General features: G+C 38.3%; 1 protein-coding gene across 2 annotated transcripts; it reads right to left on the bottom strand.

Annotated features, from left to right (window-relative positions):
- Positions 1 to 302: 302 nt before the first annotated feature.
- Positions 303 to 13,336, bottom strand: LOC146504070 (uncharacterized). 2 transcript variants are annotated; one of them, XM_085183860.1, is made up of 8 exons: positions 10,698 to 13,336; positions 7,889 to 7,917; positions 7,139 to 7,209; positions 5,926 to 6,219; positions 5,398 to 5,700; positions 4,377 to 4,487; positions 4,224 to 4,267; positions 303 to 4,042 (listed from the first exon to the last, which is right to left on the bottom strand). In XM_085183860.1, exons 1-7 carry the CDS (start codon positions 10,701 to 10,703, stop codon positions 4,224 to 4,226), a joined length of 858 nt encoding a protein of 285 aa, XP_085039986.1. In that variant the 5' UTR covers positions 10,704 to 13,336; the 3' UTR covers positions 303 to 4,042. The 2 variants fall into 2 exon arrangements, with proteins under 2 accessions (XP_085039986.1, XP_085039985.1); XM_085183859.1 differs by having other exon boundaries at positions 312 to 4,042; positions 4,228 to 4,267.
- Between the last annotated feature and the right edge of the window lie 410 nt (positions 13,337 to 13,746).

The following is a 13,746-nucleotide window of genomic DNA, read 5'->3' as shown; positions in this document are numbered from 1 at the left end:
CTAATGTGTCTATAAAGACTTGTGCTTTATAAACAAAGGGAAAACTAGATTTTTTTTTTGTTTTCCTTGTAGGCTAGCGTGTAGTACTATTAAGTGGTTTTTGTTCATTAAACAGAACAATGGAGAAGGGAATAAACTTTTTCCTATATACACCAAGACATTTTGTTTTCTAATTGTTGTCTATTCGGTGGTTAGTTTTACCATAAAATAGTAATTTCACTTCATGCTGAACTTAAGTACTTCATATTCTTTTTCAGTACTTCAGATTGACTAATGTTTATGTTTAAACCAACTCTGACATGTGGTGTGTTTCTCTTACAATCACCAGAGAGGAAGGTCCTCCCTGGTTTGTTTGGGTTAGACAGCAGAGGAATGAGAGGAGGGAGGACAGAGATGGGGCGGAGTGGGAGGTGAGGGGATGATGACAGGGGAAAGGGGGTGTGAGTGAGCGGGGACAATGCTCTGAATTTTAAAAAGGGGAAAAGAAAAACATGGGTGAGAAAGGGAGTGGAGGCTTGGCGAAGAGAAAGGAGAAAGGGTTGGTAAAGGAAAGAGAAGAGAAAGGTGGTAGTAGGAGAGAATGGGACAAGTGGGAGGGGGTGAGATGGCAGAGGAAAGGATGTTTCTGGGAGGATGGGAGTAGAAGAGGAAAGACTGGAGAAAGGGAAGGGTTGAGTCTTTGCAAAGAGGGAATAAAAAATGAAGGAATGGAAGGAAAAAATTGGGAAAGTTAGTGGGGAGAAAATGGAAAACAGGAGGAGGAAGGCACGGACCTTGGGGTTACATTCCTGAAGTGCAACGAGCCTGGTGCTGCTCTGCTGCGCAATGTAAACACAGGGCAGAGACGTGGACTGACAGCCTGTCACAGTGACTCATGATGAGAGAAAGTGAGAGAAAATCTGCTTCTGGAGAAATGAGAACGATAAGGGGAGCAATAAAATGTAAAGAATACTGCCTGCCACTAGTACTACCCCCAGCCTCCTGGCAGTAGTATCTTTAGGTGGGACAAATTCAGTGAAAAAAGGAATAAAGCACCTGGTGCTGTAGCAGCAGAAGACCACACCAAATGCCACTCCTATCAATAACAACAAACTGTGGCTCAGCAAAATTGGACAACAGAAGATTGGTCAAAAATGTTGGCTGGTATGATGAGTCTCAATTTCTGCTGCAACCGTTGGATGGCAGAGTCTGAAACTGTTATAAACAAAATGAAAGCATGGATCCATCCTGCCGTGTACAAACAAAGTGCTGTAATGTTGTGAAGGATAATTTCTTGGCACACTTTGGGCCTGTTAGTACCAACTGAGAATCACTGCTGACCTTCTGTATCTATGTGCAACCACAGCGTACCCACCTCCTGACGTCTGCTCCAGCAGGAGAAAATGCACTATCTCACAAAGCTGAATCATCTCAAACTGGTTTCTTTAAGATGACAGTGAGTTCACTGTACTCAAGTGACTTCAATAGTCAATAGATCACAATCAAATAGAGCATCTTCCAGGCAGTGTGATGATAGATTCACATCATAGATAGCATCTGATAAAGCTACAGAAGCTGTGTGATGCTACCCTGTCATAATAGACCAAAAATCTCAGAGGAATGTTTGGAGCACTTTGCTGAAACTTTGCCATCAAAAATTAAGGAATTCCTGAGGGCTCAAGGGTGTCCAATGTGGTACTAGCAACGTGTAACTTATAAAATGGCTGCTGAGTATATAGTACTGTGTAAAAGTTTTAGGCAGGTGAGAAAAAATGATGCAAAGAAAGAATGCTTTTAAAACGGCAGTATTAATCATTTATTTTCATCAATCAACAAGAAAAAGAAATCTAAATGAAATCAGTATTTGGTATGACCAGCATCCATTCTTTAGGTACACTTGCACACAGTTTTTGAAGAAACTCGGCTGGTGGTTGTTCCAAGCATCTTGGAGAACTAATCACTGATCTTCTGTGGATGTAGGCTTCCTCACATCCTTCTGTCTCGTCATGTAATCCCAGACACACTCGATGATGTGGGTGGCACACGATCACTTCCAGTACTTCCTGTACTTCTTAATGACTTTGGCTGTATGATTGGGGTTGTCGTCCTGCTGCAGAATACATTTGGGGCCAATAAACAATCATTTATATTTCTGAAAGTGTTCTTTGTTTGCAGCATCCCCCCCTCCCCTCCCCCCACCTAAAACCTTTGCACAGGGCTGTAGGTACAAACTTGGTGTATATACAAAAAGACTGTTCAGTGTGATGTGTACACCATATTCACTTGCGTCTCCTCGCTCAAAGACTTAATAGTGAGGGAATTACCCTATACCCTACTCGACACCACCTTTCTTGTACTGGGAAGGAAAGTGCAGACACTGATATAACTACACATTAAACACAGTTTCCTTCTTAGGCAGAAGGAAGTTAACTTTTTTTCACAGGCTATCTTAAGACAAGTGTGCTTGGGATCATGAGGTATTTCAGTAACATTTAGACACTAGTACACATAAACCTGAAAAAAACAATCATATACGTGAGCAAGAGTCAGCTCAATTTTGTGGTGCTCGTACTACATCTAGTGGCAAGTTGACTACATTGCAGCTGAAGGTGAACTTGGAGGTTTAAAGCTGCGTGTGGTGTAGTGAAGCGGGAGTGTAACTCTTCCCACAACTTCAGTTAAATTACACAACTTTTATTGGTTGAAAAGGGACACAGACAAAATTTGAAACTCTGAAAACAAAAAAGAAAAGATAAATTAGGCACCGAACAAGAGTGTTTCAAGCAAATTTAGGAAATGAAAACACCCTTTAGAGAATTTTTGGTAATTCCAGGGAATGGGGAATAACAGACAGGCTCCTCTTACCAAAAACTGTAAATAGCACAAACATTTCACCGATAAATATCTTCAAGGAAGTAAAAGTTAGACTGAAATAAATATTATGCTTAATAGCATACAAAAGGTTACATGTAATAACCTGAGAACAGTCACCTGAGAAAACGTCAGAATTGTGGAGAAGACCGCAATATCCCCCATTAGGGAACGTTTAACAGCCATTTAAATAAAATACAGAAAAAACACATTTCCCTTGTATTCAACATTGCACCTTACAAGGAAATCTGGAAATACTGGAACTTACTGTACAATACACAAAATTTGCTTAAAATTACAAGTTAATCTGCACAAAATGTTCTGAATTCCAGCTTTTCTTCATCCATATTTTTTCAGTACATGTCAGTTATTATTTCTGACCCCAATGTAGTACTATTCTATTAAAAAAATAAACAAAACCAAAAAAAAAATCAACACTAAGATGACTGTGGACTTTTCTTTTTTGTTTATTAAAATAAAAAAAAATATAGTATTTACACTGTTGTTTAAAAATCTAGGGAAAAAACATTAAAAATTGGCTACAGAAGGAATGTACAGGAGGGGATTTTAAAGTGCAGCACTGACAGTATTTTTTTTTTTTTTTTTAATGACTCATAGTCCACAAGTGACCATTGTAGCGAGTGTGCCAGGTTCTTCCCGCAGTGGTTGGTGTAACAACAAAGTACACATATACATAGTATACAAATACAAACATACATATGTATCATTCTTCTAACTTCTTGTTTTTCGTCTATCGTCACACGGCGTCAGGAGGTATTTCTGTCACAGTTTTCCAGTATTCAACAACAACCTAACCGCACACCGCTGATCAAGTCTCTGTTTTTTTGCTTTTACATAGTGAAGTCAGCCATTCTCACTTTAGTGACGCACTTTGCTTCACCAGTAAAAGAACAAGATATGATACTTCCTCAAACGCTAAAAGTCACAAGTGTTGAGTGTGAAATGTTAATAGCATGTAGTTCCTGGTGATGGGTCACTCACTCTTGGCGAGGCCTGCTGAGGTTATTTCTATTTTGCGTGGAACCAGCTGATCACAGTGTGTAATTGACACAGAGGAGACGATATCTGTCGCTCTAGATCCTTGAACGTGGGTTTTAATGTTGTCCTTCACTGGTTCACCCCTCAAGCAGCTTCTTTTTCTCCATTTTTTTCACAAAGTGATATTTCCACCCTGGATTAAATAAAACACAGAAGGAAATAATTAGGCAGAAGGAAAGAACAAGGAAAGCACTATCTGTTCTAATCTACAAGCAGAAATCAAAAGTACAATTTTGATTTCTATGAAAAGTTACACAGATTACTGTGTAATCAAAGTATTATGACTACACTGTTATAGACAATTAAACACTTACTTACGCCTCATTTGTATTTACTCTCTCTAGCCTCATACTGCCTCCTGAAAAACAACACAGAGCCTGCCATGAGTTTCTGCACATTTTGAGTTATTCATTCTCTTATTTTCATGTCCCTGCAGTTTTACACCTGTGTGCAATCTCTGTGCTCACCTGTCCGTCTTCTCCAGCACAAAACACCTGCAATCATGACCACCACCACCACCAGTATACAAATGGCTGTCATAATTACTATATCATTGCTGTGTTGTTCCTGATGAGCACCTATCAATGAGAACAAATGTATATCAGAATCAAGATTATTACAAAGAACCCCACATGACAAATATTATGAAATACAGAAAAAAAAGAGTTATTATATTTAATTACCCTGAAGAACTAACACAAAAAAGTGAACTGAACTAAAAACAAGGCATGTCTGCCTTTACTTTTCCATGCTGGGGAACTTAAAAGTCAAGTTAAACTATTTAGATTTAATGAAAATGAACTGCCGAATGTTTTAACTTAATCATTTTCCTTAAATCTGAATTCCTTTCACAGAACTAACATAAGTACAAACCCCACTGTATGATTAAACTGTATGATTCTTGATTCTGGAACATTTATAGCACACTCTTAGCATATGCAGAAAAGACTTGTTAATCTTTCTTTTTACATTGGGCACAGCAGTAATACTACACTACTACTGCTGTCAGTAAAACTGCAAAGCTCTAAAAAACCTGGAACTTCCCCCACGCACCCACTCTGTTGTTGCATTAATAAACATATATTAGGCTCAAACAAAATTTACATTTCCATAATACCTCAGTTTAAGAATAAATACAGCACGTAATTTAATCACATCAGTCTCAGCAGTAATTTGAGTTTGATTCTGCAGGAAATGCTTTGCTATTCAGTCACTTTCATTCGTCTTGCTGAAAAATGTAATCTAGTAGCCTCACATAAGTTTTAAAAATCTCAAAAATCACCAAAACTCAACCTAAACTGTTCTGTGTCAGCCACACAAATGCTGACAGAATAAGAGGATGTTGCTATGAAATAAAACAATAAAGGGAATATATGCCAAGAGATTTCCACTGGCTTTCAAACTTCCCAAAACTTGTCCAGTAGCTAATTGTGGGAACGACTTTGATAAAGAAATAATTGTCTTTTCTGAGATGAATAGGCTACTCACAGACTGAGAACTCATCCGAAGTGACGTCACCCACGGAGCAGCTGAACTTTATCTCCCCGTTCGAGCAGTTATAACTCACAGTGGTGGTAATGTTATACAGCAATGTACTTGGATTATGGTAAGGGGCAGACTTCACATGTTGCCATATCTGCCTGATGGTATCATTAGTGCTGGTAACTATAGCCTGAACTATCATGCTGGATTCTGGGTATCCATTATTTGATGTACACCTTGTCTGGCAATTCTGACCCCGGGTTTCCTCGCTGCAGACTGGAGGACTGAATAAAGGCCTGCTGTACTTTGCTAGAAGAAAGACACAGGGAAAGTGATATCAGCCTGGTGTTTCCAACATGTACAAAGGGACTGGCGTATATATGAATATAAACAAAGACAACAGCTGTTTTCTTTGTTTATATTTATATTATATGCACATACTTTACACTATTGTAACGCTTCATCTTAAAGGTCTATTGACACTGACGGTCATATAAAAATGAACTGCATGAGATGAATTGAAGACATAAATACCTGTAACACTGAGGGTTATTGAGTCTTCGTTAATATGGTGCTCGTCTTTATACCGAATGTGACATTTGTATTCCCCACTGTGTGAGACCTTTAGGTTATCCATGAACACAGATGAAGTGTTGCGATCAAACTTTGTGTTGTTCCACGTTGCTGATACTTTTTTAGATTCATAATAACCATTAACAAAGACGTTGTCTCTTTGGAGGTAAAGTAAGTCAATGTTCTTTACTGATTTACCAGAGCAGTGAAAAGTCACATTTCCACCGACCTCCCCTTTGAGAAGAGCAGCACCTCCTGTTAAAAAAAACAAAAAGACAAAAACAAAAAAGGAACAGGGGTGAAGTTTTAGGGCATATATCTTTTATTAAAGAAAATATCTAAAGGGAGTGCAAACAGTTTTTATTTTGGGGCAGACATGTGTTTCCATGTGGTTTTGTTTAAGCTCCTGCAGAGTTCCGCTGCATGACGGGGTAGGCTAATTTCAGTTCTTCATAAGCTCTTTTCTCTTTCCTTTTTGTGCAGAATACACGGAGAGAACTATTTCGTTTTTCCTGTTTTGAAGTGTGAGTGTTTTTGACTGATTATCTACCAACTCGTAAGAAAACATCTCTGGCTTTAGCTTCCAGATATTTAGATTTTTCTGCTTATTGCATTTTCCAGCAGTTCTGGGCTGGACTGGTAGCTGGAAACTGAACTGAACATTAAAGGGACTAAGACAGGAAAGCTATAATATTCTGAAGGAAGACATAGAGAATAGTTTGGAAAACTGGGTTACTTGCTTTTTTGGTGAGAGTCAGATGAGAAGAAATAGTCAACACTCGTGTTTATACACTAAATTTGAAGCTAAAACCAAAAACCCATTAGCTTAGCTTGTGTTAGCATTGGGTGCTGCTGTAATGGCTCGTCCAGTCATGTGGTTGGCAGCTTCCTATTCATTGCAAAGATGTGCGAATAGCATTGATCTACATATTCACCTTTTACAAAGAAAGGAAATCTCCTAAAAAGTTTAACTTCTTCATAAGACCACTCCATCAAACTGAGAAAAAATTAAAGTTATGTAAATCTGAGTTGGGGAGCACACGTTTTGCTTTCTTTCCTTAGCTAGTGATGTGCAACCAAGCATATGTCATATCACACATTCTTATTCATGTAATAAACAACTGGTTTCTATGTTTAACCACAATGAACGAGTGCTGCTGGCAGAACTGCTCACCTGTGACAGTGAAGGGCCAAGTCAGCGTCAGAACTAGAGATAGCAGCAGATCAAGGGAAAACCTTTGAGTTCTAGGAACACAGAAAAGGGTGAATGATTAAAGTGGCACGCAGAGATAAAGAATCACACACACTTTTTTTGCGTCAGTGCCTAAAGATAGCTGAGATAGCTGACAGTAACAACAACCAGGAAATAATTGAGACATCTCAGTAAACAACATCTGTGGCCAAGCAATGATCGTAAAACACAGATAATGAACTTGAGCCAGATTTGCTCTCTTCTGTCACCAACTTTTTAAAGCTAAAATGATCACTTCTCTTTTCAGTTCAAGTAACAACACAAGCGCACACATGAGATCAGTGGGAAGGCTACAAACTCATGTCTGGATCCAAAAGCTTTCACATTAACCTTACGTTGATGTCCATAACTAGCTACTATAAATAATTAATAATATAATATTTAAGTAACAGGAGATATATAGGAGGAAACTGCTTTTAAAATCAGAACACCAGAAAATTACATTCCAAAATTAAAGCATGTTTGTAGTTACTTCCTAGTAATCCTTTTGGGCCTTACTTACTGTAAGTCTTACAAGTCCAGTCACAACAGTGGCACATGGATATGTATCATAGCAACAGTTAATAACAGGAACATGTGACTGGGTGTTAAAATATCAAAAGTGCCCTAACCACACGCTGCCTTGTGCTGAAATCATGATAGGAATGAATAGGAAATCGGAGCACTACTTACAGAAAATGATACCGGCTCCAGGTAGACGCCTGTTAGAAAGACAAACTGGTTAATCACTGAAATTAAATGTAGTGTGAGATGCCATCAAGTGGCACATGTACACCTGAACACTCAAAAATAACTTGCATGCAGTGATTTCTCACCATTTACATTTGTCATTTGTCAGAAGAATGATTGTTTTGTCTTAAAATATCATTAATGCTACACAAGGGCGATATCAAACACCCAGCCCCGAAACCCACCCAATCCTACCCTTTCAGTGAACTAGAATCTTATTTGAAACATTTGACTGGCTCTTTACAGTCATGTTTTGGGGGAAAACAGGCTGTCTCATCCTGAAAGAACACACCCAAATGGTTTTCAGTATACAAGAAGCAAAAGGAAAGTCCCAGTCAGTATAAGAGAGGGCTTGTTCTAAAAGGGTGTATTCCTGTACCTGCTAGGAGAAAACAACATTCTAGTTTTCTTTTACTATGCATTTGGTATCATAGGAACCAAATGCTAACCACATAAGCACAGATTATTACATATCCTCCCCTGTGTTATATAAATTTGGAAAAATAAAAAATGAAATATAATAAACAAATAGATCAGTTTGTTTCCTCCAACAAGAAGCACAGACTTTATTTGTTTTTGATGAACTAGTTTCACTTGAAATTGTTTCTAAAACTATTCATGAGGAAGTGATCTTTTTTTTTATGTGACTTTGCTGGCAGTGATCAGAAATCTAAGGAAATTCCCACTTGGAAAATCAAATCGGGATTGTTTCAGTTGTAGGATATGGTGTAATAGGATAAAGCACAAAAAAAATCACATATGCTTCTCTCCACATTGTCAGTAAGTATCTGAAGTGAAGGTGTTTTAAAGAGGCTGACCAGTGGAAACACCCCTACCCTTCACAAGTGGCCATTTAGCAGCAGTGACTGTCATAAGTTGAAATAAAAACAGAGGGAAATCCCAAAGGTCAAGTAACTGCATGGTGTATTTAGTTTCAGGAATACTGATACAAAATGAACTGTGGAAGTGATACTAATGCAGATGGATTTCTTTTCTTTTTTTTAAAAAATCAAGGACTCAAATTAAGTGACAATTGGGGGAGGGTGGTTACATTTCCCTAATGAGACATGTGAGAGTAAGCTGTGAATAGCATTGTGTTTGATATAATGTTACATAAAATAATTTACAGATCTTTGATGTTAAAACAACAGGGCACACCTCCAAACTCTAATGCAAATTACAGTACTTACAAGTATATTTAAAAATAGAATTTCTGATTCTGTTTTGCAAATCAATCTGTGAATGTATTTTGTTTTCCTTTTTTCATTATTGTTTTTGCAACTTCTGCTTTATCACTACACTGCCTTGCAAACTGAACAGCATTAATCAGCAAGGCTTTGCAGTACATGGGAATTCCCCTGACGTAATGATTGGAGAGAACACTCATTCTGCTGAGCTATTCTCATACACACATACTCTCCTCTAAACCCCCTTTGTCTTACAAATTAAAAACCTCACACCTGGTTCACATAATCAGCTGAATTCATCCACATGGAGTTTCATGACTCATCTTCTTCTTTTTAGATTTTTTTAATCTAAATGATACTAAACAACAAGCCAGACTGTAAAGAATTCTGTGGAGTGGCTCTGTTTGTCTTCTAATGCTGACACTTTCTGCACTTCACCTTTGTTTTTCCCAGAGATAGACAAAACACAAAAGTTACTTTCTCTTTCCTTTCTCATTCTCATAATTATTTGGGTTCAACTCACAATTGTGTCATGCATGGTGGACACACTGTTTCATAATAAAGTCGTTTTCCTAGAAAGGTTGTACAGTCACACAGACATTCAGTCGTGCTGAAAAAATATCTACATATAACAATTTCGATATATGTATATACATATGAATGTCTATCTGTTTATCTGTGTTAAACGCTCAGGATTTTTTCTCTGCTTTCTCTTTGAGAGCACATCTATACTAGTCATTACCATTACCGTCACAATTTATACTCCAGAGCTTAAACACATTTCCTGAGAAGCATTCATCCCTCTATACAGCCATCCATTTTCTTCCGGTTATCCGCATTCATTTAGCTATAAAACCCTTCTCGGTTCTTTGCTAGCTTTGCAATAGGCATGCTGTCTGTGCAGCTGGTTACAAAGAGTTGTATTAGCAGTATATTTTTTCTGTCCTGGATGCAGTTTCCACTTTACCATGCCATTTTTGTTCTTTTCTATCCATCCAGCTATCCACCTATCTTTCGCTTTTCCGGGGGACAGGTCGTGGGGGCAGCAGCCCTAAGAAGGACGCCGAGACCTCCCTCTTTCCCCAGCACCTCCTCCAGTTTATCCGGGGGAACACCGGGGCGTTCCCAGGCCAGCCGAGAGTTTCTGTCCTGGGTCTACCCTTGAGCCCCTCTCGGACGGCTGAACTCCTCACCGTATCTCTAAGGGAGAAGCCATCCTCCTTTCGAGGAAAGCCTATTTCTGCCATTGTATCAGTGATCTCAGTATTAGTTTCAGTTGAACACTTCAGCTCAAGCTACAACCGAACTGTTAATTTGTTCACTGCTCCTGAGGCAAGCTAGAATAAAGCAATGTAAACACCGAGACCCTGACACTCATGCCTGCACACTCCGCTTCTCTGTCACTTTCACATAGCCTCGATTGTTTACACAACAGCTTACATATCGAGTGACTCACATTATTATTATCATCTAGCATAAGCATGAACGATGATGGCAGCCCTAATCAATTCAAACACTGTTTAAGTATGTGACATTATCAAACTTCAAATGACGCAAACACTTACCATCATGCTGCTGTGCTCTCTGTGTTAAAATGAACGCTAAATGAATGTAAACTTCTCAACTAGTCTGGTATGCTGAGGGGGCGGGGGGAGGAGCCACATCTCAGTTCCTTTTTCATATGGTAGTAACAACTAGCAACTAGCATACTAGCATAAAGGCTAAAGGCATGATCACTGTTTTGAAAATGTAGTTAACGATAACTAGAAAATCTAAATCAAATCATTGCCTCTTTCACTTGGCAAAATCAACAAGCCTTATAAAGAATTACACAGCTGTGAAGATTTTGATTGTGTGTGTGGGTGTGTGTGTGTCTGTGCGTGCCTGCTTTTTTTATGTGGTAATACAATCAGCCTAAAACACTTCCGTATACATCAATTTCTGGCTCATCTGAACATGTGACAGAAATTCTTCTGAAGAAATCCCAAATAGTTCTCCTGGTAACAGACTGTATAAATGAGAAATAAAGAAACTAAAGAGCAAAGTTAACCTTAGTTTATTTGCCCTTTTAAGGTATTGCCAGGAACATCAATGCGCTTCAGTCAAATTTCACCAAATGTAAGAAAATTATATTTTCTTTCAGGTTGCACAGTAACATAGACATAAGCAAGCACCCCAGTTTTATTGTTGTAACACAATAAAAATTCACATTTTTTAAAAAGGCTTTAGATGAAACACCATGCAATATTCATTATGATTTTCCTTTTGAATCTTAGCTAACATGTGTAACTTTGTTTGACAGACTACAGTGAATGTTTCATTGTGCCACCTATGTGACTATGTACTTGGAGGCCTATGTACTTGACGTTCGCTAAAACTGGAGAGAAGTCTTGGTTAACGCACACAAACACAAAGACTGTGGCTTTCTGTGTTGCCAAGTTATGGACTTTCTCTGTGGCTTTTGAAGTTTTATTACAGGCAGTGACCTGTGAGTGTACAGTACACGCCCACCTCTGATTTTTCATATCATCTCTTTGACTAACCACAAAGTGTTTCACATTGACATTATGTTCTTTGAATTCTTGCCAACTTTTCTAGAACTTCTTTTGTTTTTCTTGTTAAATAATTACAATGTGCCCGATGACACAATTATTAGTTCATTATTTCTCCATATATGACATTTCCAGGTGGAGAAATTTCTCATTTCTAGTGTATTAGAAAGGTTATTGTTTAAATTTAACATGTAAATGATAAAGATTTACACACAAAGCATTTCCCTTCAAGTGACCTTTAGCTCAATAAAAATTTTGTTCATACGAAATTATTTGGGATATTTCTTGTAAAAGTTCTGTTTTCCTTTGCATTGACCTTTTCAAAACACGTTGGTTAGAGTGGCCTCGGTTAAAAGGGGGAGTGTCTAGCTGCGAGGAATAGGGGGAATACCCAAGATAAGCCAGCAATTTCTCACGAGGCCATGAGGTCACTGACACACCCATTTAGAGAAAAAAATTCTCCACAGCACCTGGCAAATATACTGGGATTTGATAACAAAACAATGTGGAAAAGATTTATCAGATAATGTGGGAATTTTTTAATGTATCCAGGGAGAATTTAAGAAACTGCAGTATTGTTTGTGAAAGACTCATCCTTATGCTTTTCATTTAACATTTAGATGACAAACCTTTAATGAAAAGGAATATGATTTAATGCACATAAAATACATAACTGTGGAACAAAAGCTACTTATGTGAAGCTATAAAGTATAAAGCTGATGAAGTCGTTTCCACATATTAAAAAGTTGATATCAAGCATGAGCTTCTAAGGGGAAAACAAAACAATAAAAATGTTTCTTACAACTTTCATATAAAGATCTTCTACATACTACCTTGAAACTTTGTCTTACTTGCTTGGTGAAAAAGAAACGTGCTGGCAATGAGCACTATGTGGGAGGAAAGGCTCTAAGATTTGAAACAAGACATTAAACAAATCAGCTCGTACCATGTGTGAAACTCCCCTCACACCAAGCAAAGGCTGAATATCTCTGTTAAAATAATTTTACAGGCGTCCCTGCATAAAGCTGCATGTTTATGGCAGCAGTATAAGCCATTTAAATGTGCTTATACTCCCTAAAAAAATGATGACCACGATTTACATATGTCTACCAATCCAAGTCAGATCATCTAATTCCATCTCACCCCATCTCTAGCATCCTTGTCTGTCACACCAACCTTGTCCTCCTTCACTAAATCCATTAATCTTTTATGTGGCATTCTTTTTTTCTTCTCCTGCCTGGCAGCTCAATATTCAGCATCCTTCATCCAATATATCGACTTTCCCTCCTCTGCACCTGTCTAAACCATCTCAGCCTTGCCTCTCTAACCAGACCGCTCAGCCCGAGCTGTCCCACTGATATACTCATTTCTAATCCTGTACATTCACTTCATTCACTATGAAAATGAAAAACAATTTCAATTCTGCCACCTTCAGCTCTGCCTCTTGTCTTTTTGTAAGTGCCACCTCTCCAAACCAAATGTCACAGCAGGTCTCACTGCCCATCTGCAAACATCATAGTTCACAGAGACTCCTGCTTGATCTTATCTGACCTCATACACTATTAATCAAATGTTTGGACACACCTTCTCATTTAATGTTTTTTTTCTTTATTTTTACTACTTTCTACATTGTAGATGCATACTGACGATATCAGATAATGAAGATAATATATGAAGCAAGATATATGGAATATATCTAAAAATGTCTTATATTTTAGATTCTTGACAGTAACCACCCTTTGCTTTGTTGATGGCACTGCAAACCCTTGCCCTTCTCTCAATGAGCTTCATGATGTAGTCATCTAAAATGGTTTTCACTTCACAGGTGTGCCTTGTCAGGGTTCATTTGTGGAATTTCTTGCCTTCTTAATGGGCTTGGGACCATCATTTGTGTTGTGCAGAAGTGATCTAATGAGTCCAAATTTGAGATCTTTGGTTCCATCCACCGTGTCTTTGTGCAACGCAGAAAAGATGAACAGATGATCTCTATATGCATGGTTCCCACCATGAAGCATGGAGGAGCAGGTGTGGGGGTGCTTTGCTGGTAGCACTGTTGGAGATT

The sequence above is a fragment of the Neolamprologus multifasciatus genome, chromosome 14, assembly GCF_963576455.1.
Source record: "Neolamprologus multifasciatus chromosome 14, fNeoMul1.2, whole genome shotgun sequence".
NCBI classification, from domain to species: Eukaryota; Metazoa; Chordata; class Actinopteri; order Cichliformes; family Cichlidae; genus Neolamprologus; species Neolamprologus multifasciatus.
This window is presented reverse-complemented; position numbering and strand designations above follow the sequence as displayed.